We start from the raw sequence: 27,314 nt of genomic DNA, 5'->3' as shown, positions 1-27,314 counted from the left end.
CCAGTTGTGGAAGGGTGGGAGGTTGGGGGTCACACTGCACACACAAACAAGAACATGTCCTGGGCTGGGCCCGGTGGCTCACACCTGTAATCCCAGCACTTTGGGAGGCCCCAGGTGGGTGGATCATGAGGTCAAGAGATCCAGACCATCCTGGCCAACATGGTGAAACCCTGTCTCTACTAAAAATACAAAAAATTCGCTGGGCATGGTGGCATGCGCCTCTAGTCCCAGCTACTCGGGAGGCTGAGGCAGGAAGATCGCTTGAACCTAGGAGGCAGAAGTTGCAGTGAGCCTAGATCACACCACTGCACTCCAGCCTGGGCAACAGAGCGAGACTCTGTCTCAAAAAACAAAACAAAACAAAACAAAAAACAAGAACGTGCCCTGTCTAGTCACTATTCCATGGGGGTGCTGCTCTTCCTTGCCCACTCTGGTGAAATCTTGCGTCTCTTGGGTATACTCTGATATCACTTTGATTTAGACTCTCACCATCTGAATTTCTGGATATTTCTCAAAACTCATCTTCCTGCCCCAAGTCTGGCCTCCCTCCAATTTATTCACCAGCTGAACGATCTGAAACTCAAGTCTGATCATCTTGCTCCTGGGCTTGCCTTCTTCATTGGCTCCCCATCACTTTCAGAATAAAGCCCATACTTCCTGCCTACGTTCCCAGAGCCTGGTCTTGCATCATTAACCTCCTGCCTGCTTCTCTAGTGTCCTTTCCAACCTCCCACTTCTGCTGTAGTCCTGGTGCACAGCTTGTGGTTCCCCAAAGTGGATGTGCTTTTTCTGCCTCCAGGTCAATATGAATGTTGTTCAAATGCTTTTTTCTTCTTCTTCATCTAGCTGACTTCTACTCCTACTTTAAAACTCAGTCCAAGCATCACTTTCTCCAGAGACTTCTCCTTTTATTTATTTATTTATTTATTTTTGAAATGAGGTCTTGCTCTGTTGCCCAGGCTGGAGTACAGTGGTACAATCATAGCTTACTGCAGCCTCAACCTCCCAGGCTCAAGTGATCCTCCCACCTCAGCCATCCAAGTAGCTGGGAGTACAGGCATGTGCTACCACACCCAGCTAATTTTTAAATTTTTTGTAGGACAAGGTTTCACTATGTTGCCCAGGCTGGTCTTGAACTCCTGAGCTTAAGTGATCTTCTCATCTCAGCCTCCCAAAGTGCTAGGGTTACAGGTGTGAGCCACCACGCCCAGCCACTCTCCATGTTCTCATAGCACTTGGTGCATTGCTCCATCACAGCACCAATTGCTGTATGGCAACGATTTGAATTTATCATATGTAAATATCTCTAGACTGGGAGTTTGTTATAGTAGGAAATATGTCTTATTGCACTTTTCATCTCTAGATCTTAGAAGAGAGTCCTAAGACTGCTATATAGTGAATGAGTAATTAGTAAATGCTTGTTGAATGATTAAATGGGTACTATGAATGGTGAATAATCATATCATTTGGATCTACCTGGTTCTGCTTAACAATTCCTGAAGATTTTTCTTCAGAACTTTACAAAGACAAGAACAAATTTAGTGGAGAGGAAGTAATGATACAGGGACAGTTTGCTAACAGTTTGTACACATGAACACCCATACATGTATCTCACTATGCAGTGGTTCTGGGATTAGCTACCAAGCTTTCTTCATTAGGCCATTGGTAGAAGCCTTAGCCAAACGTGGCCCAGGAATTTTCTGTCTGAGGTTCTTTTGGAGTTTCTCCCTTTTCCTGTGTGTTCTTTTCTAGTTTTTTTGTTGTCCTTAGATCCGCTGTTAATTCATTCATTTACTCTGCAAACATACCCTTAAATGTTTGGTAGAATATACCAGAGCCTGGTGTTTTCTTTGTGGAAAGTTTTTAAACTATAATGTATATTTCTTTAACAGATATAGGACTATTTAGGATCTCTGTTTCTTCTAGAATGAACTTTGATAGTTTGTGCCTCAAATAATTTTTTCGTTTAATATAAGTTGCTGAATTTATTGGCATAAAGTTGTTCACAGCATTCCTTTATTATCTTGTTAATACCTGCAGAATCTATAGTGTTGTCACATCTCTCATTCCAGATATTGGTAATTTGTGTCTGTCCTTTTTTTTTTTTTTTTCCTGATCAATCTGGTTAGAGGCTTATCAATTTTATTGATTTTTCTCAAATAACTAATGTCTAGTTTCATTTGATTTTCTCTATTGTTTTTCTGTTTTTTATTTCACTTATTTCCACTCTGATCATTATTTTCTTTCTTTCTGCTTAGTTTGGGTTTAATTTGCACTTATTTCTCTAGTTTCTTAAAGTGAAAGTGGAGGCCACTGATTTGAGACTTTCTTTCTTTCTAATATTGGCTTTCATGCTATAAATTTCCCCCTAAAAACTACTTAAACAGCATCCCATGTATTTAAGCACCCTATGCCTTCATTTTTTGCAAATAAATCCTGAACACCAACTCTGTGCCAGATATGGCACCAGGTACTGCAAAAACAGTCTGTGTCTTACCCAGGTGCTGCTAAACAGTCTGTGTGTTGGAGAAGATGGGACATTTAACAAATGAAGGGTGATGAGTGGATTGATGGGGGAAGCCTAGGAAACCACAGAGGTCCTATTCTATGCTGGATGTCTAGCAGACAGCTTGCATATAATTGCAGACAGGTCTCAGTCTCTGCAACTGCCCTCAGTTTAGCATTTATTCAGTGTCTCCCGTGGAATACTACATAGCCATAAAAAAGAATGCAATCATGTTTTTTGCAGCAACATGGATGGAGCTGGAGGCCATTATCCTAAGTGAACTGACACAGGAACAGAAAACCAAATAATGCATGTTTTCACTTATAAGTGAGAGCTAAACATTGAGTACACATGAACACAAAGAAGGGAACAAAAGATACCAGGTCCCACTTGAGGGTAGAGGATGAGAAGAGGGTGAGGACTGAAAAACTATCTATCAGGTACTATGCTTATTACCTGGATGATGAAATAATCTGTACACCAAATCCCCACAACACACAATTTACCTATATAACAAATCTGCACATGCTGAACCTAAAATAAAAGTTAAAATAAATAAATAGCACTTTAAAACAATTTAAACATAAACAGTGCCTTGATCAACTATACTTCCAATACTTTTGCTATTTTTGTTTCTGCTTCCTATTTTCTAAGTCCTTGAAATGCAGATAATAAAGGCTTTTCTCTGATATAAAAGGTCCCTACCCTGTCTTCTGCAAAATTGCTGCGATGAAATATTTTCATTGCCTTTTGTATTTCCAAGGTGCTGGGGGCAGAGTCAGACATTATAAGCTTTAGATTTAGGAGGACAGAGAATTCTGACATCTGGAAAATTCTTCAGTGGTGAGAACCTGGGCTTGGAGTCAGGCAGAGATCTGGGTGTTAATCTTGACTCCACAATTTATTTACAGTGTAATCTCAGGCAATTACTTAGCTATGCTAAGGCTCAGTTCTGATCTGTAACATGGGGATAATAATACCTACCAACTGATAGAACTGTTTTGAGAATTAAGTAATGAATGGAATGCTTCGTACAGTGTCTGGCACATGCTAAGTGCCCCACAAATGGAAGCTATTGCCATTGCCACTTGGTTCCGTCTCTCACAATCTATCATTTTCCTTCTCTGGGGTTAAAATCAGTCTTTTCACTGTGTCGCAGATTTTTGTGGCCTTATTTTCCCAAATCCTTCTCAAGGCACTTTGCCATCTTCATTTTATAGTTTGGGCAACTGAACCAACCAATCAGCCACCATGACCTCCTACTGGGGGCTCATTGCCAGTTGATTCCCTGAGCCAGTCTGCTCCCTGCTGGAATGGTCTTGGATTGACTCCTGATGACAGTAGTATGAGCCTGGAGGCTGCTCTGTGAATACACTTTTCCCCGTACCCTTCATTTACTAAACTTTAACTCTCTTGTCCTATCGTCATCTTTCCCGTTTTTGTTTTATTTTGTTTTGTTTTTTCTTCAGACAGACTTTTGTTCTTGTCGCCCAGGCTGGAGCGTAATGGCGCGATCTCGGCTCACTGCAATCTCTGCCTCTCAGGTTCAAGAGATTCTCCTGCCTCAGCCTCCCGAGTAGATGGGATTACAAGCATGTGCCACCACCCCTGGCTAAGTTTGTATTTTTAATAGAGATGGGGTTTCTCCATATTGGTCAGGCTGGTCTCGAACTCCCAACCTCAGGTGATCTGCCTGCCTCAGCCTCCCAAAGTGCTGGGATTACAGGCGTAAGCCACCGTGCCCAGCTCATCTTTCTCTTTTAACCTTGCCCATCCTCTAAACTGGTGTTAACAACAGGAAATTTTAGAACACCAAAAGCAAATGTCAGTCTCCATTTGATTTGGGAATGGTAGCTGGAACCTTCCTTGAAAGAGATCTTTGGGGACAGAGGAAATTTGCCTCTTCACTTAATTGCCTCTTAAGTTTTCAGACATGAACCTGGTCTATACCAAACATTACTCTGACATATGTGATGTGGGTAAAGGGGAGCAGAGGCTCCAGCCCAAGGACAGCTTTGCTGAAACAATATGCTCACTCTGTCCCCTAGTGTAAGATCTGTGGACAGTGAGCAGTCACTAAGGTGCAATTATCTGCTCTGTTTTTAACAATCTGAGAATAAACTGGTTATGCCTGACTGTTGCATGCAATTCACTGGCAAACACTTCCGTATGTCTGCAACAAACTGACACGTCTCAGACTTCAGATCGACATTTGTCATGGCTTTGGGGTTAATATTTTGCCAAATGTAGCTGAACTTACAATGTGGTAATGATGCCACCACTTGGCAGCTCTGTGGTGCTGAGTTATAAGACAGGTCTCATTACCCCAGCCAAGCCCATCAGCTAGATGATTGTGTTAGTTCTCAATTGCTGCATAACAAATTACCCCCAAACTGAAAACTTTAAAATAACAAACACTTACTATCTAACAGGCTCTGAGTGTCAGGAATGTAGGAGTGGTTTAGCTGGGTGCTTCTGGCTCAGGGTCTCTTATGAAGTTGCAGCAAAGCTGTTGGCTGGGGCTGCGGTAATCTCAAAGCTCAAATGGGATTCAGGCTCCCTCACTGGGCTGTTGGCAGGCATCAGATCCTTGCTGGCTGCTGGTTGGGAGCCTCAGTTTCTTGCCATGCGGGCATCTCTATAACAGCTGGCCTCCCCCAGAGCAAATGACCTAAGAAAGACTGAGAGAGTAATCAGGATGCAAGCTGGTAGTGCCTTTTATAGCCTAATTTCAGAAGTGATGTATCATCACTTCTGCTGTAATCTGTTGGTCATAGAGACAAATTCTAGAACAGTGTGGAGGGAACTACACAGATGTGAATACCAGGAAGCAGGGATAACTGGGGCCATTGTGGATGCTCACTACCACAATGATTTAGACTGAGTTACCTAGCTTGCCCATTCATTCACTCATCCATTCACTCATTTTTTTTTTTTTTTTGAGATGGAGTTTTGCTCTTGTTGCCCAGGCTGGAGTGCAATGGTGTGACCTCGGCTCACTGCACCCTCTGCCTCTTAGATTCCAGTGATTCTCCTGCCTCAGCCCCCCGAGTAGCTAGGATAACAGGTGCCTGCCACCACACCTTGCTAATTTTTTTATTTTCTTTTTTATTTTTATTAGAGACTGGGCTTCACCTTGTTGGCCAGGCTGATCTCGAACTCCTGACCTCAGGTGATCCACCTGCCTCAACCTCCCAAAGTGCTGGGATTGCAGGCGTGAGCCACTGCACCCAGCTCACTTGCTCATTTAATCAATGTTTATAGATGCCCACAAGCTCCAGGTACTATTCTTGGTGCTGAGGATCCACTGGAGAAAAAGGGCTGTTCCTGCCATCAGGGGCCTTACAGTAAATTACAATGAAGCATGAAAAGTGTCGTTGTGGGGGAAATTCAGGGTTATGAGAATGTGTGCAAAGTTAGGAATGGCTTCCTTGAGAAAAGGACAAAGTGACATGGTAAATTATTCACAATGCCTTAAAGGGTAAGTGGATTGGGGTGGTACATGGGAAATTGAGAATAGAATATTATGGGGAGATCCAGGCAGCAGGCAGGAACCCAGGAATTTTAGCCAGTAGGAGGAGAGCCTCTCATAGGTCAGGACCAAGGAACAACATGCCAGCCCTGGGGGTCAGGAGGCAAGATCACGGCTAGTCCAGTCCTCCTAGCAGCCTCTTAATCACCCAACAGGTTACTGGGGCAGGAGAGCAGGCATTGCAAATAAGATGAGGGGAGCTTCGGAGTGGAGGCTGAGGCCTGGTTCCCAGAACTGAAGAAAGGGTCACAAGGGAGTGAATTCAGGGAGGCCAGTGCTTTTTTCTAAGCATTGCCCTGAAACACCTAGATCCCCTCTGAAAGAGGACCAGATGGATTAGTGCTGGAGGCTGTGCCTCGGCTGTGGGGAATGGGGTTTAGGGACAGGAACCAGGGCTGATACCTAAAGAGAAAGTTGCAGAGCAGCAAAGTTTGTCTGTGTTGCCATTGCCCAGATCCTGTCCTGCCAGCTTGGTGCTCTCATGGTGCCTCCAAGTTCCCTGGCCCACCCCTTCACCCTTCTCCCAGCACCGTTCTGCTGTCCACACTGTCAGGGCCAGCCTCTTGCCTAGGCTTTGTCCAGCCACACCCATCCCCACTCTGCTGACCTGTAAGGAACAGTCCTGCCACAAACTTTATGGCCATGGTCCAGCCTCAAGAACGGAGGATGCAGAACTCACTGTACCAGGCTCCTAGGCACAGAAAACCAACCAACCAACCAAAGACTGTTATGGAAAAGTAGAGGCTGGGAGTTGGCTGATCTGATTATTTGTGGCTCTTGGTTGGATTCACTATTTGAGGGCTCAGTCTTTGCTACTGTAACCTATTTGTTACCACCTATGGGCAGAGTTGAAGTTCTGTAGTCTGTGTTAGATCGGTCTAATTTGGTGGGAAAATTGGCGACTTTGGCCATCTGGGAAATGGTTGCTGCCTCTCCGCCTCCTGTCAGCACACATATGGAGCCTTCATCATGGAGCCCAGGGGATCAATGGAACCAGGGAAGGGCAGCTCTTCCTTTCATAGCAGCATCAATATGGCATCTACCACAGCTCCTACAGGCATAATTAGCTGTTGAGGGGCAAGTGTGTGCCAGGTGCTCTGTTCACACCTCTACCTCATGACCTTATGAATGCTTAGTCATCTGATAGCACAGAAATGATTACAAGCAGTTTACAGAGGTCATGTTACTTCTCCAAGGTCACATGGCCATAGGTGATAGAATGCTGGTACATTTGACTTCCAAACCTCTGCTCTTTCAGCAGGGTTCAAATACTCATAATATGGATTTCTTCACTTGTTCAAAGCTCTGAAAGGTCATATACCGTATGTTGGAACCAGCCTTCCTCCCTCCCTGGCCACACCCTGATTCCTTCTAGTTCTTATTTCCTAAGTCTCTGAATGCTCTTGTGTCATCACTGTCCAGGATGTCTCTTCCAGAAGGCTGATGGTGAGCAAAATCTGAGGTATCATCAAGAAATTAAAGCCAAGGGGGAATGGAAAGTAGCGCAAAATGAAATTCCAGGATTTAAGGTTTCAGACCAGGCAGGAGAGGAAAGGCAGGAAGTGCATCTGATGGTAAATAGACCCTCACCTCTTAAAACAGCAGCAAAAACAGGTAACATGTATTGAGTACCTGTTATGCACCAGACCCTGGGTGAAGCACACCGTGTGCATTATCCCATTTAACCCTCACAACACACCTATGAGGTAGTTACCTCTACTATCCCGATTATACAGGTGATGAAACTGAGGCTCAGGGAGGTGAAGTCACAGGGTCATACCGTGGCAGATGTGGGAATTGGACCCGACTCCTAATGGCTCCATAGCCTGAGCTCTGAAACTTTGTGTTGTCCTGCCTTCATGTACCCCCATCGATTTCCAGATCATTTCGGAGCGCACCAAGCCCAGGATGCATGAGTTCCAGTCTGAGGTGTTCATGATCATCGGCGGCTGCACGAAGGATGAACGGTTTGTGGCAGAGGTGACCTGCCTGGACCCCCTGAGGCGCAGCCGCCTGGAGGTGGCCAAGCTCCCGCTGACGGAGCATGAGCTGGAGAGTGAGAATAAGAAGTGGGTGGAGTTTGCATGCGTGACATTGAAAAATGAGGTCTACATCTCAGGTAAGCAGGAGTCATGGAAAGGCAAAGCAAGCCCCAGTAGCACTACATATGTTCCTGAGTGGCAGCCAGGCAACCGTCCTAGAAGAATTACTGTGAATTGGCAATGACCCGGCTCTGACTGAGACAGTATATGGACCCAGGAGCTCAGGTGGTCTTATCTTGGAGAGTACATTGCTACTTAATAAACACCAAACTGAGCAACATTGTACTATTTTTTTCTTATTTATTTATTTATTTATTCATTTATTTATTTATTTTTTTGAGACAGAGTCTCGCTCTCTTGCTCAGGCTGGAGTGCAGTGGCGTGATCTTGGCTAGCTGCAACCTCCCCCTCCCGAGTTCAAGTGATCTTCCTGCCTCACCCTCCAGAGTAGCTGGGATTACAATCAGGTGTCTGCCACCATGCCCAGCTAATTTTTGTATTTTTAGTAGAGATGGGATTTCACCATGTTGGCCAGGCTGGTCTTGAACTCCTGACCATAGGTGATCCACCAGCCTCGGCCTCCCAAAGTGCTGGGATTACAGGCGTGAGCCACCTCGTCTGGCCAGCATTGTACTATTAATAGAAAACCTGGGAAGGAGGTAGACAAGTCCAGTCCTTCCGGAAAAAGAAGAGGGAAAGTGGTAAGAGTTTATTCAGTGTCTGCTATAGGCATAGGCCCCTGAGCTACGCAGTGGGAATTCAGTAATGAGTAAACACGTCTGCTCTTCCCCTCCCATGTTTATTAGGTTGTACTTGGGTATACTTCAGTAGGACCCAATACTTTTTGCTTCAGTATTGATAGTTACTTTGTGTCTGCCTTTCCCATTAGACCTGGAGTTCCGTGAGGGGCAACACTAGAGCCCCTGTTCCTAGCACTGTGCCTGACCTTGGGGTAAATGTTCAGTAAATATTTATTGAATAACACAGTCTCAACCATCTTTACTGAGTGGTAGATACATTTATACTTTAATAACATTTAATTGTTTGCCTCTCACATCAACTCTGCAAGGTAGGTGTTTTTAAGGTAGGAAAAAACAGAGGCTCAGAGAGATTCTCAGACATACCTAAGGTCGCACACTGGTAGGTGTCAGGCAGGACTTCAACCCAAGCTCTGAGCCTAATGCCCACACTCTTCCCCATCACATCAAAAGCCACCTGGCTCTCCCTGGGACCCTAAGGAAGGAGACAAGCTTCCCTTCCCCTTTCTTAGAGGCTTTTCTCGAATCTGAACTTGTGGGGAAAGCTGGACCCCAGAGCGTATTTCCTCCAAAATCAAGGGCAGGTCGTTCTTTGGATGCATTTATACCATTGATTAGGTTCTAGCTTTCTTTTAATCTTGTAGACATTTTTTTTAATTTGTTTTTTTTTTTTTTTTCGAGACAGAGTCTAGCTCTGTTGCCCAGGCTGGAGTGCAGTAGCGTGATCTTGGCTCACTGCAACCTCTGCCTCCTGGGTTCAAATGATTCTCCTGCCTCAGCCTCCCAAGTAGCTGGGATTACAGGCACGTGGCACCACATCCGGCTAATTTTTGTATTTTTAGTGCAGACGGGGTTTCACTGTGTTGGTCAGGCTGGTCTTGAACTCCTGACCTTGTGATCCACCCGGCTCAGCCTCCCAAAGTGCTGGGATTACAAGCGTGAGCCACTGCGCCTGGCCTTAATTGTTGTAGAAGAGCCAAACAATACCGAGCGAGTAAAGTAATATAGGGCAGTTTCTCTGTGCCATCAGAATTCTATGGGTTTTCATTTTTTACAAAAATTGTTTTCTGTTTGCTCAGGGTAAATAATTTTAGCTGCTGTTACAAATACTAAGTCTCAGTGAATTAACACAGTAGTATGCAGGGGTCAGGGGGAGGACGGTCTGCTCCATTCAGGCACTCAGGGGCCTAGGGTCCTGCCGTCTTGTGACACTGCCTCTTCCTACACGTGGCCCTGATTTAGGGACAAGAAAAAAGCTGAGGGAGTTGAGAAGTCACACCTGCTCATAAAAGCCTCAGCCTGGAAGTGCCATCAGTTTTGCTCACATTCCATTGGTAAAAACTAGCCACATGACCTCCTTTACCCGCCCCTCACCTGCTGTGGGTGCAGCGGGCTGGGAAATATAGTTTAGCTATGTGCCCAGGAGGGATCAACAGGTGTGGTCATCATAGTCAGTCTTTGTCACCTATACTACACGTGTTATTCTTTTTTTCTTTTTCTTGAGATGGAGTCTCATTCTGTTGTCCAGGCTGGAGTGCAATGGCGAGATCTTGGCTCTCTGCCTCCAAGGTTCCAGCGATTCTCCTGCCTCAGCCTCCTGAGTAGCTGGGATTACAGGCACGTGCCATCATGCCTGGCCAATTTTTGTATTTTTGGTAGAGAGGGGGTTTCACCATGTTGGCCAGGCTGGTCTCAAACTCCTGACCTCAGGTTATCCACCTGCTTTGGCCTCCCAAAGTGCTGGGATTACAGGTGCCCACCACCATGCCTGGTTAATTTTTGTAGTTTTGGTGGGGGGGGGGGTTCACCATATTGACAGGCTGGTCTCAAACTCCTGACCTCAGGTGATCCGCCCACTTTGGTCTCCCAAAGTGCTGGGATTACAGGCGTGAGCCACTGTGCGTGACCCAATTTTTTTTTGTATTTTAAGTAGAGACAGGGTTTCACCATGTTGGCCAGGCTAGTCTTGAACTCCTGATCTCAGGTGATCCATGCACCTCAGCCTCCCAAAGTGCTGGGATTACAGGTGTGAGCCACTGTGCCCAGCCCACATGTTATTCTTTTGTCATAAATTTTTTGTTTACTTTTTAATGATACAAGCAATACCTGAAAGCATGCTTGTTATACACAGCTAAATCAACAGAAACTTGTACTTCAATTAACAATATCATCTGGACATGATGCCATGTTGGTTTAATGGATATACATATTAAGCGATATAGTTACTACATGCAAAGCACATGGTGGGAGCTTAATTACGTTGGCCAGTATTATCACTACTGTTATTCTTTTTACCAGCTATATGGCAGTCTACCAAATGGATAAACCATAATTTTTCTAGCTTTCTTTTTTTAATCTCCTTAAAAAATACTGCAGTAAGCGTTCTTAGACACATATTTTTTCATACTTGTGCTGCTACTTGGAAAGTTTCCTGGAAGTGCTCATATGTGAATTGAGAATTTTGTATATATTGTGAAATTGTCCTACAGAAAATTGTACCAATTTACAGTTCAATCAGTGATGAATGACGGTGCCCATTTTCTATATCCTTGCTAACGATTTTTATTATTAGTCATTTAAATTTTTAATAGACTACAATGTTTGAATTTATACTCCTAGGTCATTAGTGAGGTTAAGCATATTTTATATATTTACCAGATAATTGTATTTATTTTTAAAAATTATCTGTTCATACTCTTTGACAGTTCCTATCAGTTTTTGTCTTTTTCTTACTAATTTTTTGGAACTCTTCATATATATCCTTTGCTATTTGTGTTACAAATATTTTCTCCTAGTCTGTGGTTGTTTTTTAACTTTATATACTTGTTTTCTTTCCTATACAATTCTACATTTAATGTCATGCTTAGAAAACCCCTCCTAACCTCAAGGTCATTAACATAATATCCTATACATTCTCCAGTTACTTCTATAGCAGTAACATATGAATTTTATTTTAAATGTAATGTAAAATAAGTAACTTAATTTTTATCCAAATGAATAACCAATTGTTCTAATAACATTTATTTAATGATCTGTATATATTTTAGTCCATTTCTGTGCTCTTGTTTTTCACTGATCAGTTTGTCTAGTACTGCACTGTTTGTATTAGGATAGCTTTTTAGTGTATTTTAATATTTGATAAGGAAAGCCTCCTTCTTTTCTTTTTCAAAAGTTTCTTAGAAATTTTTCCAAACTTACTCTTCCCAGTGAAATTTAGAATTATCTCATCAAGTTCCCCCCAAAAGTCTTGAAGGCCCTGAGTATATAGATTAACCTAGGGAGGGTTGACATCTTCACAATCAGGTGTCTTCTCATTTATGCACACAATATGCTTTCTCGGGGTTTTTTTTTTTTTTTTTTTTTTTTGTCCTAAAATAAAATCACAGGTTTTAATAAAGGTTGCATACATTTCTTTGAAAATTTACATTTATTTTATACTTTTTGATGCTACTTAAATGGGATCAATGTTTTGAATAAATGGAGACCTCTGAAAGGTACCCCACCCAAAGAAAAATAGCCAGACTATACGAACAAAAGATTCAAGGAAGAGGAGGCTCAGCTTCCCTTGTAGTAAGCGAAAACCAAACTGACATAGTTCTTTTCTGTCAGACTTCAAAAAATAAAAATAAAAGAAAGACAGAAAACAAAACCACCACCACCAACAAAAAGTGGATATGAGGAAAAGTCAACCACCACAGCTGCAGAGGATGCCTTAGCTGCACCTATAAAAATTCAGGGTGCACATGGCTTTGACTTAGAAAACCCACTTCTGGGTTCCACACAAGAGAAACACACCTGACACAGACTGTGGTCAGTAATGTTCATTTCTCCACTATTGCACACATGTAAGTGTGAAAAGTAAATCTTTGCTTTAAGTAGTTGGTGGTAGTCTATGCTGATGGGAAAATGGAAACACAAAGCTGTTAAATATTTGATTAAAATCACCAAAAAAGTCAGTTCTCCTTTGTCTTTGTCTCTTTCCCCAGCTGCTGAATTTTGTGTTTTCTGGTTTTTAAGAGAGTTGTCTTCAAGAAAATATTTACCAGATCACTCTCAAATGATCTATTGTGAGAATCTCATACTTCTATAACAAAAATTATTTAGAAATAGGATAAATCCCACTGATCTTTTTATACAGATCAGAGAGACAAACCAGAATAATGTTGTAGGATTTCTTAGTGAGTTTTCCAGGTCTGCATCTTTGCTTTTTTGTTTAAATAAAAAGTAAACATAGAATTTAAGCTGCCATGTAATTTGCCTTCTGCACAAACCCCACTGTCCCCGCCCAGCCTTACTTCCTGCCCCCTGTGAGGGCAAACACTGAGTCCAGGCTCCCTCTGGCCCCTACCCACCCACGCTGGCTTGGCTCCTACCCCCCGAAGCCTTCTCGGGGCACTGCTCACTTAGCCACCTCTTCTCTGAACTCTCACAGCACTGAGGTGGACATGACACAGTGTGGCACATCATCCATTCTGCCTCTCCCTGTTCCCCTGAGTTTGCCTCGTCTCCCCTGCCAGACATCACACACCTGCCAGGTTTCTTGTATCTCCCCTCCGGGTAGGGCTAGCCTGCCTAAGGACCTGGCACTTTTGGACATGTGCGATATCATGGGAGAAGCTGTATTTCTGACACATCTGGTGGTTTCTTAAATGCTTTATATCTCTTGCAGGTGGCAAAGAAACACAGCATGATGTTTGGAAATATAATTCTTCGATCAACAAGTGGATTCAGATTGAGTATTTAAACATAGGCCGCTGGAGGCATAAGATGGTGGTGTTGGGTGGCAAGGTCTATGTGATTGGAGGCTTTGACGGCTTACAGAGAATCAACAACGTGGAGACCTACGACCCCTTTCATAACTGCTGGTCAGAGGTATAGGACACGATTTCTACCAGTAACTGCCTCTATTATTACTTCAGTGCTTTTTAAAAAAGCTTTGGAATGTGCCTGCCGTGGTGGCCAGCTTTCTGATCACTTTAATTCCAAGGAGAACAGTTTTGGTGGCTCTGAGCTTCCCTCCTCCTAGGAGCTATTGCTTCAGTATTGCTGATCAAGTCACAGAAACTATGTCCCTCCAAGTGGTGAAGGTCTGTGTGGGCACCTGTCCTAATTTGGACAGAACCCCAGATGTGGACAGAGGCTTACTCTGTGCTTAGATGGGAGATCTCTTGGTCTGCATGTCTTGGCGTAGAGTCTCATCTCCTCAGATGCCTTCTCTCCTATTCTTCTCCACGCTGGACACATGCAGATCACTTTACTACAACGTTTATGAACCCAGAGTGATTTGGTCATGTTAGAAATCATCCCTTCTTTATTTTCCTGTTGATGATAATAAGCCACTTACAGGCCTGCATGTCAGACTTTAGTAATGCAACCTCAGGTATATATCAGACCCAGGAAAAGAAAAGCCACCTCATCTCATTTCCAGGTTATTCCCAATTTCAAATTTTCTTTCTCCTTAGCAGATCAGATGTCCAAGCATGTTCCAGCTTAATGGAATGTACAACACAGTCATTGTAGGCACAAGCAAAGGTAGCCAGGTCACCACATCTAGCCAAGACTGTCAGCCTGAAAAGTGCTATATTGAGAGCCCTTAACATGTATAGGGGGCGTGCCCAGGATCTTCTCAAAACAAGCCCTATCACAGAGCTGCTCCATGATCTAAAAGGATCCTGTAAATAAATGGGCAAGAGGCTCTTGGAAGTCTCCTTTAGTGTCCTGGGGTTCACAGGGTAGAAGCTCACATCTGACTTAATCTCAAAATCCTCAATGCTGCCCTATAATGGAAGCGTCTGCTTACCTGTGGCCACCATAAACCCATATACCAGCTTTTCTTCCTTGATATAAGCACCAAGGAAAATCAATGCTGGTACATAGTAGGCACTCCATAAATATTTTTTGAGTGGATGAGCACATGAATGAATATGAATATGGATGTATAAAACATCATTTTCCTCCAACATTGGCTGACTTCATCTGTACAAACTTATTCTTGCCTGAGAGCTGGATTCTGGGAGAGGCTGGCACGTCCCAACACACAGCTTGCTCTAGCTTGAGTGGAGCCTGGAGGGAGGGTGGGAAATGCATGCTTTCATTCTTGCTGTGTCCTAAGGGGAGTCAAGCCCATGGGCCTTGGGACTTTAGGCAAAAGATGCCCAGTTCCGTGTCCCGGAGCTCTGTCCTGTATCCTGGGAGCTACTGCAGCAATCTGGGCAGCATGACTGACAGCTTCTTCTTGTGCCCTGTGCCTCTACAGGCTGCACCCCTCCTTGTCCATGTCAGTTCCTTTGCAGCCACCAGCCATAAGAAGAAGCTCTATGTGATCGGGGGAGGGCCCAATGGGAAACTGGCCACAGACAAGACTCAGTGTTATGACCCTTCCACCAACAAGTGGAGTTTGAAGGCGGCCATGCCGGTGGAGGCGAAATGCATCAATGCCGTGAGTTTCCGGGACCGCATCTATGTCGTTGGTGAGTAATGGCTTCTTATTGATCTGAATGGCTTAGAACCTGATTAGCACCTGGCTTTAGCACGTAAAGGGTCTGTCGCGGTGTCTCCAGCGCTGGCAACTCACTGCCCCTAGGATCCACTCTGGCTTTCGGAAAAGCCATCAATCGACGGTTTCTCTTGGCAAGAGGGTAGACTTGGCTTAACCAGAAGTTGAATTTTAGTGGTTAAGAGGGAAGAAACCAGAAAAATGGAGCGATGCCCACCGTGTTTCCTCCCTCTCCTCAGGTGGGGCCATGAGAGCGCTGTACGCCTACAGCCCGCTGGAAGACAGCTGGTGCCTGGTGACCCAGCTCAGCCACGAGCGGGCCAGCTGCGGCATCGCGCCCTGCAACAACCGGCTCTACATCACCGGCGGGCGGGACGAGAAGAACGAGGTTATCGCCACGGTGCTGTGCTGGGACCCGGAGGCCCAGAAACTGACAGAGGAGTGCGTCCTGCCCCGGGGCGTGTCGCACCACGGCAGCGTCACCATCAGGAAGTCGTACACCCACATCCGCAGGATCGTGCCTGGAGCAGTGTCTGTCTGACGGCAGGATGGGGAGCTGGAGAGCCCCCACCCCCGACCCTCAGCGTGCCCGCCTCTCCTCTCACCCTCCTCCAGTCCCACTTCAGGCAGCAGGCTCGAGTTTGAGGCCATACATCAGGGGATCCCCTTGACTCACTTTGGGGGAACCTTGGAAGTCACAGTTTGGGGTCACTTGAGACCGGCCAGGAATGTTTGCATGACCTACCTCAGGAGGGGAGGCGAGGAAGAGTAATATTTAGCATTCAGGACCCACCCACCCTATGCCGGCTTCTGTGCCAGGCACTTCCTTGTATCGGTTCTTTTAACCTGGTAACTGGCTCTTATCACTTCTAGTTTACAGGTGAGGGAACCGAGTTTCACAGAGGCTAAGTGGCGTGCCCCCCGCCCCCCAGCCCCATCACTCAGATAGCAAGTAGCTACCCCAGGAGTCTAAAACTCAGGTCTTTCAGCTCCTAAGTCAATGCTCTTTCCACCATGCTCCCTATCTCAGAGCAGGAAAAACAAACAAAAAACGAAAACAAAACCTGGTTTATGCCAGGCGCGGCGGCTCACGCCTGTAATCCCAGCACTATGGGAGGCTGAGGCGGGCGGATGACCTGAAGTCAGGAGTTCGAGACCAGCCTGGCCAACATGGTGAGACCTCCCCATCTCTACTAAAAATACAAAAATTAGCCGGGTGCAGTGGCAGGCGCCTGTAATTCCAGCTACTCAGGAGGCTGAGGCAGGAGGATCACTTGAACTTGGGAGGTGGAGGTTGCAGTGAGCCGAGATCGCGACACTGCACTGCAGCCAGGGCAACAAAAGTGAAACTCTGTCTCCAAAACAAAAACAAAAACAAAAACAAAAAAACCTGGCTCATTTCTTGTTTCGGCAAGTCTGCTAAAAGATTCACTCAGCACGGCAGGGAAATAAAGGTGTTTCCTGTTTTCTTTCCTTTTCTTTCTTATTCTGCATCCTCCCTCGTCCCCGCCCCTTACCAAAATTTAAACCAAGGAGTCATCTGGGCTCCTTGCCAAGAACATCTCTTAGGTTATTCTACTTGAAAGGTCTGGTGGATGGGCTTGGGAAGGCCTGTTTGCTTTGAAAGAGATGAAATACTTGTGTTCTGTCTTCCTCCCACTGAAACCCTCTTTTGTTTTTTTTGAGATGAAGTTGCCCAGGCTGGAGTGCAGTGGCATGATCTCAGCTCACTGCAACCTCTGTCACCCCGGTTCAAGTGATTCTCCTGCCTCAGCCTCCCGAGTAACTGGGATTACAGGCACCTGCCACTGCGCCTGGCTAATTTTTGTAGTTTTAGTAGAGACGGGGTTTCACCATCTTGGCCAGGCTAGTCTTGAACACCTGGCCTTGTGATCTGCTTACCTCGGCCTCCCAAAGTGCTGGGATTACAGGCGTAAGCCACTGGGCCCGGTCTTGTTTTTTTTAAATGATCATAAGATGGCCCATTTTGGACCAGAACTGTCATTGCCAGACAGAATTGTACCTTTAGCACAGTCTGGTGCCCTGGCCTCTCAGTGTTCACCAATTGTACTGTGATATAGAAAAGATGTTTCTAGAGACTCAAACTACTGTTTTATTAAAAAAGTAAACACCTGAACACAGCTGGCCTCCACAGGAGCGACAGATTCTCCTTGACGGTACACTTTCTAGTTTTTAGACAGTGATTTAGGTCCACGTTCCTGCTACCCCATCCTCCTGAAGCCTTTGTTTTCAAGACTTTTATAAAGCACTTCTACTTGGTAGAAGTGTAGCTCAACTGTGACTTAAAGAACAGAATCTGTCCTTCACTGTAAGAGCTACAGCTTTCAAATGAGCTCACTGGAAATTCATTCTAATCCCCAAGCTGGAGAAACAGGTTAAGAGATCTTGTTTCATATGCTGTATTTAAAAAGCAACAATGATAACAACATAGTAACTGCATTACCCAATGGACTTTGTTTTCATCATATGATTTCAATTCTCTTTATAGAGTTTTATTTCATATCCAGTGTGGCTTGTTCTTTTCAGCAGTTTGGGAAGTTAGAGTTATTAGAGGTGATAGTGAATTTAATTTTCATTAAACAGTCATGGTTAGAAGCAGCTAATATTTGAAACAGATTTTAAAAACTTGAAAAATTACAGGTGAGATTTCTGTTTATGCCAGATTACTGAAGATAAATATAAATGTATGTTGGTGTGTGAAAGGCTCTGTGCCTTAGAAGCATGACAGTTCCGCTCTCTGCTGTGGAAAGTAACACAGGGCAATAGAAACATATTTGTGGAATTTTAGAACAAACTATCGCTGACTCATGAGCACTATAATAACCATCAGGAAGCTCCAAACTGAAGCAATGTAACCATGTAATCTACTTCAATTCAGCAAACATTCGTGGAGTTCTTCATGTCCGTCAAGCCTTGAGGACACCCACGAATGGCAAATCTCCATGCTAGACACTCAATACAGGTAAATAGGCCACCAATTAATATTCTTGTTTTTATTTTCTTCAAGTTAGCTAAAAATGAGATGTGTATGAAGTGAAGAGGCTGGATCCAAGTCTTGATTGCCTTTCAGGGGCTCAAGGTGGTAAGCTGTGCAGTGAAGTCAACCAGTGGCCATTGCTTACATGTTTGTTTTTGAGATCGCCACCAGAACCATTTGTGAACTGATTTGTGAAGGAAAAATCAGTCTTACTCCAAAGACTATTGCAGGGAGGAACTTCCAGAGAGGAAATCCAGTGACAACGGTATTGGCATACACAGGGAGCCTCCCCTCAAAAAGACAGCGCTCCTTGTCAGGGAGGGGATGGCGGTCCTTTGATAAGACCCACAGGCAAACTTCGAGCCCATCAGCAGGTCAACCCTATGCTGGGAAAGTGAGGATTTGGGATTTCTGTGCTATAAACTTGATTCTAAATGTAGGACCCAAGTTTCTGGACTACTTCAGAATACCTAAATGAATCATGGAAACACTCTTTATGATTTTTTACAACACCAGATATGCAGGTGAATTGTGGAAAATTTCATGTAGCTGGCACTCAAGAAATAGGGTTTCCTAATAATGGCATGGGTAGGGAACAGTTACACCTGGTTAGAAGATCTAGGGTTCTGTATATGAAGCTGCCAGTCTGTAGCTCTTCGAGAAAGAAAGTTCAAGTCATTTGGGGAAAACTTAAGTATAGTCATCAGGGTTTTAGCCTCTAGGCACTAGCCAGGGATGAGAACTTCTAAAATCTAAAATCCATTCCAAGAAATAAAGACAAACACATTTGCAGGAAGGTAACTGTTATAACCCACACCATCAGCAGGGGGAAAGCCAAGCTGAGAATAAACCCAGGGACAAAGAACCCTCGGACTCAGGCAGGACATGGCAGGATGTTCCGGCACAGCAGACCGGAGATTGAGGCAGGGCCTGTGAGTGGACAGAGCAGCCCTGGCTGGGAAGAAGAAGATGGGGTAGGAGGAGGTCAGGTTCCAAGGATGCAGGTCTGGAAAATGATATCAGAGGCCCCGGAGTTTGTGAGCTTGACTCTAGTCCCAAGAAGGGTAAGGGAGAATAAGGGTAAGGGAGAATTCTAGGCAAGCAAGTAAGGAAGGAATCCACTTCTTAGAGCAGAGGGACAGGTTAGAGCAGGCCCAGCATTTGGGCCAACTTACTGTGGGGCCTCTGAGCTGCTCAGCTGGGTCTCCTGTCCTAGAGGGAAGGTGGCCCAGAGTCTTTGGTGGAGCAGAATCTGTAGATGAAGTTAAGGGACTCCAGTTGCCAAGGTTGGTCTGAAACAGGCAGGGAGCTAAGCTCATCAGAACACCAACAGATTCATGTTCTCGTCTTAGCTTTCATCTATTCTGGTCTCAATGGCTTCGGGAAACACACACACATACACATATACTGTGCCCTTGAACTCAAAGCAAACTACGCTCTCAGGGAAATACAAATATCATGTTCTTATAGCTGTAAAGTATAGCTTAGCTATTTACAGAAGTCTTTGAGGTACTGTCGTGAGTTATTTACTTATCCTGTTTTATTCTGAAAAATGAAAGTGCTCAATAGAATTTTTAACGTTGGTAACACCACAAGGATTTATGTTAAGTCCCAACTTGGGGTTGCAAAATCGTTTTTTCCCTTAATACCTGGGTATTGTATTAAATCTCATAATTTGAAGAGTTAACCTTTTAGAAATCCACATATATCTCACATCTGGCTACTGCAAAACCAGTTTTGACAGGTGAAATTTTCATATGTATAGGTATAAATAGCCAACATTCGGTGAACAAAATCCTTTAAGCATTTTGGTTCCATAAAGTTGTATGTTTTAAGTGATCAAACTAAGGATATTGTTTATAGGTTTTAAAAACCAAACCAATAAAGTTTTTATTTATTCAATAAAATATGCACAGAACAGATGCAAATGTGTTATATACAATCACGAAGTGATTTTTTTTTTGCTGTTTTTAGTTTATATAAATGAGTGGTGTCTGAATAGAAATTAATTTAGAAGGTGGAAATTTAAAACATTTCAGTTGGTTCATGGGACTTTAGATAAGTTCATAGGTTAAAATTCACCAGGTTTGATTTATAGAATGTCAAACAGTAGACAGCTTTTCCCTCCCTAAAGATGCATTGCCTCGCTGAGCAAGCTTTTACCAACCCATATGCAAACTGCGTGACTCCCCTCTTGCCTGCCTCACCTCTTCTTACAGGAGATCCCCTGTTAGGTTTTTGATTACAGGTCTGACCTCTTAGCCCGCGCCTCCACCATTGTTCCTGTGTTGTCTCTGAAGCCCTCCCTGGTCTGTGCTTCTCAAATTGGGGCTTGTGTAACTTGGGGTATGAGACTTTCCTTTAACCATGGGAAACCTTGTTATCAATTTAGTTTGTTTTGGTTACAATGCAAGAGTCCTGTGTATTTGAAAAGGAAAATCAGAGGCTTTAAAGAAATCTGGGGTTCCATGAATAGCTTCAGACCTTTCCCTCTGGGCATCACCAGACGTAGATGTTCTGCCTTAGGACTTCTTGGTGGAAACCCTTGGGAATCACAGACCCAGCTCCCTCACTGGTAGGGAGTGTTCTGGAGTGATCCTGGGCCCTGGATCTGACTGCCAGTGCACCAGCTGTGAGTCAAACGGAGTTTTGACCTTAACTTTGCTGCTGAGCCTTCCAATTTCCCTGCTGGGTCTAAGTGATAATCTCATGTCTGGGCAGTTTCGCTGGGGCCAGGCATCTGCCTGGCTTTTCTTAGCGCCTCCCCCTGCACCTGCTGCTCCCTGCTGATGTATGGCATTTCCTGGACCAGCTCCTTTTCACTGGACATGCAGCCTTCACACAGGATCTCAGTTCTCTCCCGCCCTCCGTAGGCCCATGCCTTATGTTCTGTTCCTGCATGTGGCCACAGCTGAAGACTCTTGGTGCTGGGGATGAATCCAGGTCCGGTCCCACCCTCCCCAGGCTCCCCACCATTGGCCTGGCTGCTTACCAGTCACTCTGCTTTTCACTTCCATGTTTGTTTACTGGCACCTGGGGATTTTCTTTTTCTTTTTGCACATTCAGATGTCTGCTTTGTTATTGATTCCCACATGAAACGCTGCCTTGAAACCCATGCCCAATCATCTCTACTCATCTGCCTGGATAGAGAATATGAGACTTCCTGCTTATAAATTCTTTAGGAAAGTTAAAGCTGGGTAGAGGGAAAAGGGGGTGGCCTTTGATGTGTAAGACAACTGGAAATCTCCCTTCATAACATGAATCCTTGTTCCTCCACGTTTGGCAGTGGAAGGAGAAGCTCCCAGTGGGCACGGAAAGTTGGACCTCATAGCCCCAACTCTTCCCTGTAAGGAAAGAGTCCCATACACAACTCTTCATTTAATTTCCTAAGGAACATCAAAGACCAGGCTGGAACAGTTAAAACTTTACTTATAACTTAGAGATGACACAGGGGATAAACACAGGAAGGGAAAATACTCTAGATTATGAGGATGACAAGAATCAGCTATCTCTGAGAAACAATGTTTGTCTTGAGAAGAAGTGTGTGTGCATGCGTGTGCATGTGTACATATATGGTTTAAAAATAAAAATAAACAAGCCGGACATTAGTTAAAGCAGTGAAAACAGATTTTATTCAGTAACTGCTGACAGTAGGGGAAAGAGCTGAGCTCTATTCTGATTTGTGCAGAGATGCTGACTGGGCCTTTTAAAGGGAGAATAAGGGAGCCAGGAGGTGGAGCGAGCAGGTTCAGGTAGAGTCAGGGAAGTGAAAAATGACAAAGTGTTGGGCAGAGTCAATGTGATGAGGCCAGCTGTGTCTGCTAGCTGGCAGTTCTCGAAGCCAGGATCCTCTCCAGACAGAGCCTGGGAGTCAGAGGCTCTCTCCTTCCTGATAATTACCTTAAGGGGAATGGCTTTCAGGTCCTTGAGAAAGACACCCCTGAGCTGTAGGGGACACATACATAGTAGCTCAGAGCAACAGAGGAAGGATTCACATTGGTAAGCCTCCTTTTTTTAGTAAATGCTCTAAAAAAGGGAGGTCAGGGGCCTTTTGTCGGATGTTGGTGGAACAAACTAAATTCTTTTGACAGCCTTAAGCTTTCCCAGACAGCAACTCAAAAGGGGGCTGGGCCATCCCAGGGACGTGGCCTCAGGCTGCTAGAAGCCATGCGATGGTTTGGTGAAGTCTCTGAGCACAGGGTGTGAGTGGAGTGCTGGTACTGAGAGTTTCAGTGTCCCAGGTATACTTACTTTACGAAACAGATACAGTTAAAAGAACAGGTGTGCCCACCACCTGCGCTGCGGTTGGCAGCATTTTAAAAGAGAACTGACCATTTTCTACAATCCACCACGGGCCCACTGTGTGAGGCCAGGAGTGCCGAAACCCCTCCTTCTAGAATCTGCTGAAGGCAACTAAAAAGAAAAATAGTACTAAAGCTTCTTTGACCCATACAGGCCAGAGCAGTGCTTTCAAACTTTCTTGAATGTGTATCACAATAAGAAACACATTTTCGGTATTTCCTATTCTATTTTTTTCTTAAAATGCTGTTCAAAAGCCACCAAATTAATTTCATCACCCACTAATAGGTCACAAGTCACAACCCATATCTGAAAGGTACAAGGCTGGAGGGCACTGACCTGGGGAGACAGGGCAGGGGTGAGCGGAGATGACACTGGCAAAGCCTTGTGTATTCATCCATTTTCATATGCTACAAAGATATACCCGAGACTAGGTAATTTATAAAGGAAAGAGGTTTAATGGACTCACAGTTCCACATGGCTGGGGAGGCCTCACAATCATGGCAGGAGATGAAGGAGGATCAAAGGCACGTCTTATATGGCAGCAGGAAAGAGTGCCTGTGCAGGGGAACTGCCCTTTATAAAACCATCAGATCTCGTGAGACTTACTCACTATCACGAGAACAGCACGGGAAAAACTTACCCCCATTATTCAATTACCTCCCACCAGGTCCCTCCCATGACACGTGAGGATTATGGAGCTAGAATTCAAGATGAGATTTGGGTGGGGACACAGCCAAACCATATCACCTTGATTTAACAAAGTGGCAATACACAGAAGGTAGAGGGAAAACCTGACTGCGCAGAGAAATCTGTAAGTCTGGCCTTAGATAAACAGGATTTTTGTTGGTGAAATTCTATTCTTTGTTTTTTTGTTAGTTTGTTTTTTTGAGATGGAGTCTTGCTCTGTCGCCCAGGCCGGAGTGTAATGGTGAGATCTCAGCTCACTTCAACCTCCACCTCCTGTATTCAAGCAATTCTCCTGCCTCGGCCTCCTGAGTAGCGGGAATTACAGGCACCTGCCACTACGCCCAGCTAATTTTTGTATTTTTAGTAGAGACAGGGTTTTGCCATGTTGGTCAGGCTGGTCTTGAACTCCTGGCCTCAGGTGATCTGCCTGCCTTGGCCTCCCAAAGTGCTGGGATTACAGACATGAGCCACCACAGCTGGCTGAAATTCTATTCTTTCATAGTAAAAATGTAGTAACAGGAGCATCTATTGAGTAATTTCCCAGAAACATGAGACCAAGCTAGAAATAGAAAAAAAAGAAAAAGATTAGGACAGTGACAAAACTAGTCTAGGAAGAAATGCTGAGGTTTTTAATTGTCAAAGTGCATTCTGGTAGAATGTCACATTCCCGGAAAAGGTCACTGGAGGATTCTGGAGGAAAAATGATGCCTTAGATTTTATTCTGAGTTCTAAGTAGACATTAGTGAAAGAAGGAATGGGGTGAGTCTTTGTGAAACAATGCAACAAATATTCATTGAGCGCCTACTATGTGCCAGGGATGATTTCTGTTCATCTGTGAACAAAACAAAGCCTCTGTTCACATGAGCTAACATTCTAGTAGAGAGAGACAGGCAAGAATCAAACAAGCACATAATGTAATGACAAGTAGAGATAAATGTCCAAAGAAAGTAACTCAGGGGAAGGGTGATGCATGCTGCTTCAGCTAGAATGAACACAGCCATCCTTTCCGATAGAGACACTTAAACACAGGCTTGAGTGAAGAGAGTGTGAGAGGCCTGAGAGTATCTGGGGAAGCTTACTCCAGGCAGAGGGAAGAGCTAATGAGGCTCTGAGGCAGGAGGCTTCTGTGTATTTAAGGAACAGTCATGGCTGGGCACGGTGGCTCATGCCTGTAATCCCAGCACTTTGGCAGGCCAGGATGGGCAGGTCATTTGAGGTCAGGAGTTCACGACCAGCCTGGCCAACATGGTGAAACCCTGTCTGTACTAAAAATACACAAAAATTTAGCTGGTCATTGTGGCGTACCTGTAGTCCCAGCTGCTTGGGAGGCTGAGGCAGGAGGATCGCTTGAACCTGGGAGGCAGAGCTTGTAGAGAGCCGAGATTGCGCCACTACACTCCAGCCTGGGTGACGGAGTGAGACTCCATCTCAAAAAAATAAATAAATAAATAAGGAACAGTCAAGAGGCCTGCGTAGCCGGAGTAAATTCAGAGCCATGGTAGGGAGTCTCAGAGGCCTGTGTAAGCACTTTGAATGTCATCAGAGTAAGGTGATAGCTCTTAAGACAAGTCAGAAATGCTAGAGACTCACAAATGTTCCACACCCAAGCCTGTGGCTTGCAAATCCAAGTCAGCTATGCTCGCAGGTGCGTAACAGCAAGGAATTGCCACCCTGAGCCCAATGTTTTTATGAATCCAATGAATATTGAGTTTGTTCTCCAAATCCATGCTCTGTCTCGGGCATGGTCCTGTTCTGGGCACTCATATTATGGTGGGCTGGGGCTGACTCTCCAAATTGCCTAGTCACACACCCTAGGGGTGTTGGGGACGCCTCTCCAGGAGCTACGATCCCCAACTCATTCCAGGTGTAGGTGGAAGGCAGTACTCTGATCATGTGACCACTTATCCATTCAGCATCCTGGTGGCAGTGCGAACATCAGTGCTGGTGTTAGTGGGGGTGGGCAAAAGGGGGCAAAAGCCAGAACTCTTAAGTTAGTGTGCTCCAGGAAGCCCAGTTAATTTTTGAAAAGATCTTGTTGGCAGCCTAAAATCATGTGACCTGAGATCCAGCACATTAAAAAACAAACTAATAAAAATTTCAATGGCTAAATGCAAACCAACAAACTATTTAAAAAACCTGTAGGCCGGGCGTGGTGGCTCACGCCTGTAATCCCAGAACTTTGGGAGGCCGAGGTGGGCAGATCACGAGGTCAGGAGATCGAGACCATCCTGGCTAACATGGTGAAACTCCGTCTCCATTAAAAATACAAAAAATTAGCTGGGCGTGGTGGCGGGCACCTGCAGTCCCAGCTACTCGGGAGGCTGAGGCAGGAGAATGGCATGAACCCGGGAGGCGGAGCTTGCGGTGAGCGGAGCTCGCACCACTGCATTCCAGCCTGGGTGACAGAGCAAGACTCCGTCTCAAAAACAAAAACAAAAACAAAAAACAGCAACAAAAAAACCTGTAAAAGAACGTGTAGCAATTCAGATGCAAGCTAGAAATTAGGTGCTGAAATTATTTCCAATTTTAGAGAATTCATCTCCCTGGGAGGTGGGTTGCAATCCTCAGCAGGAAGCAAGCCTGGAGACGTGCTGAGGGTTAGAAAAGGCTGCGGCTTTGTTACTCACCTCCACTCTAAGTCACCTCATCCTGAAAGTACAGTAATAATAGACTATGCCTCATAGAGTCTGGGTGAGGATTAGACGAGATCATACACGTGGAATGCTTAGCTCATCGCCCGACAGATTGTAAATGCACCGCACATGTTAGCTGCTGTAATTGTCCTTACTTGACTGAAGGCCCACGGGGCTGGGGGCTGTTTTCTTGCTGGTGTTTGTATTTATAGCACTTAGCACAGTGCCAGGTACACAGTGACACTCCAAGAATGTTACTACATCAACACCTACCGGGAGTAATGTATGGGTAGGGGTGGGGCAGGGTGGGGGTCCTGAGGCGCTGCCACCCCAGCAATTACCACCACCATTATTGATCACCTCTTGGACACTTTACACACGCCACAGGTTGAACAATGAAAACCATAGATATCTTTTTGGACTCTGCCATATTTTTTAAAATTGGCAACACAGGGGCCGTATCCCTACTTCACTAGACAGAAAAGAACAGGTACTGTTCCCTTTAGAAAAGGGCTTGTAAGCCAGGTGCGGTGGCTCACGCCTGTAATCCCAGCACTTTGGGAGGCCGAGGCTGGCGGATCATCTGAGGTCAGGAGTTCGAGACCAGCCTGACCAACATGGTGAAACCCCGTCTCTACTAAAAATACAAAATTAGCCAGGCGTGATGGCGCATGCCTGTAATCCCAGCTACTCGGGAGGCTGAGGTAGGAGAATCGCTTGCACGTGGGAGCCGGAGGTTGCAGTGAGCCGAGAGCGTGCCGTTGCACTGCAGCCTGGGCAACAAGAGTGAAACTCCATCTCAAAAAAAAAAAAAAAAAAAAAAGAAAGAAAGAAAAAATAAAAGGGCTTATAAGTCTGGTTTGCCAGTGTCCACTGACCTACTTGGCCCCGAAGGCACTTGAGTTTGCAGTCTCTGACGTATGCCATTTTGTTTAATTCTTGCATAAACTCTGTGAAGTAAATTGATGCTATATGGATGAGAAAACTGAGGCTCAGAGACTTCCCAGAGTACAGACTGAACGCAGGTGTGGGGGTCTCCAAGGCTGGCAATGCTTCTTCTCTGCCCATTGCTGCTTGCAGGGAGTGGGTATGTGTATTGCCGTGAGGTGATGTCGCGGGTCTCATCTAAGTCCATGGTTCTATGATTCAAATGTTTTTAAATCAAGCATGTCACAACTTTAGAGTCACCGTGAAAAAAATCTGGAAATACTTATTACTAACTCACTCTGTGATCTGTGCAAGGCCAGGGACTGTGCCGTAAAACCCCCTAGTGGTTGAAGGTGACTTCTGAGTTTACTTCCACCCGAACAGAGTCTCATACAGGAGGAAGGGCTGCACTTTTTTTTTTTTTTTTTGAGAC

The 27,314-nt window shown here is 44.9% G+C and overlaps 1 protein-coding gene across 1 annotated transcript in view; it reads left to right on the top strand.

Moving 5' to 3' along the window:
• Positions 1–20,254, top strand: part of KLHL6 (kelch like family member 6) — a 62,153-nt gene extending 41,899 nt beyond the window's left edge. The window contains exons 4-7 of the mRNA XM_032171724.2: positions 7,920–8,157; positions 13,508–13,710; positions 15,095–15,308; positions 15,574–20,254. Coding sequence (XP_032027615.1) covers positions 7,920–8,157; positions 13,508–13,710; positions 15,095–15,308; positions 15,574–15,875 — 957 coding nt within the window. The 3' untranslated portion in view covers positions 15,876–20,254. The remainder of the gene's footprint in view (positions 1–7,919; positions 8,158–13,507; positions 13,711–15,094; positions 15,309–15,573) is intronic.
• The last annotated feature ends 7,060 nt before the right edge of the window (positions 20,255–27,314 follow it).

This window comes from Hylobates moloch, unplaced genomic scaffold (genome assembly GCF_009828535.3).
Source record: "Hylobates moloch isolate HMO894 unplaced genomic scaffold, HMol_V3 SCAFFOLD_13, whole genome shotgun sequence".
NCBI classification, from domain to species: domain Eukaryota; kingdom Metazoa; phylum Chordata; class Mammalia; order Primates; family Hylobatidae; genus Hylobates; species Hylobates moloch.
This window is presented reverse-complemented; position numbering and strand designations above follow the sequence as displayed.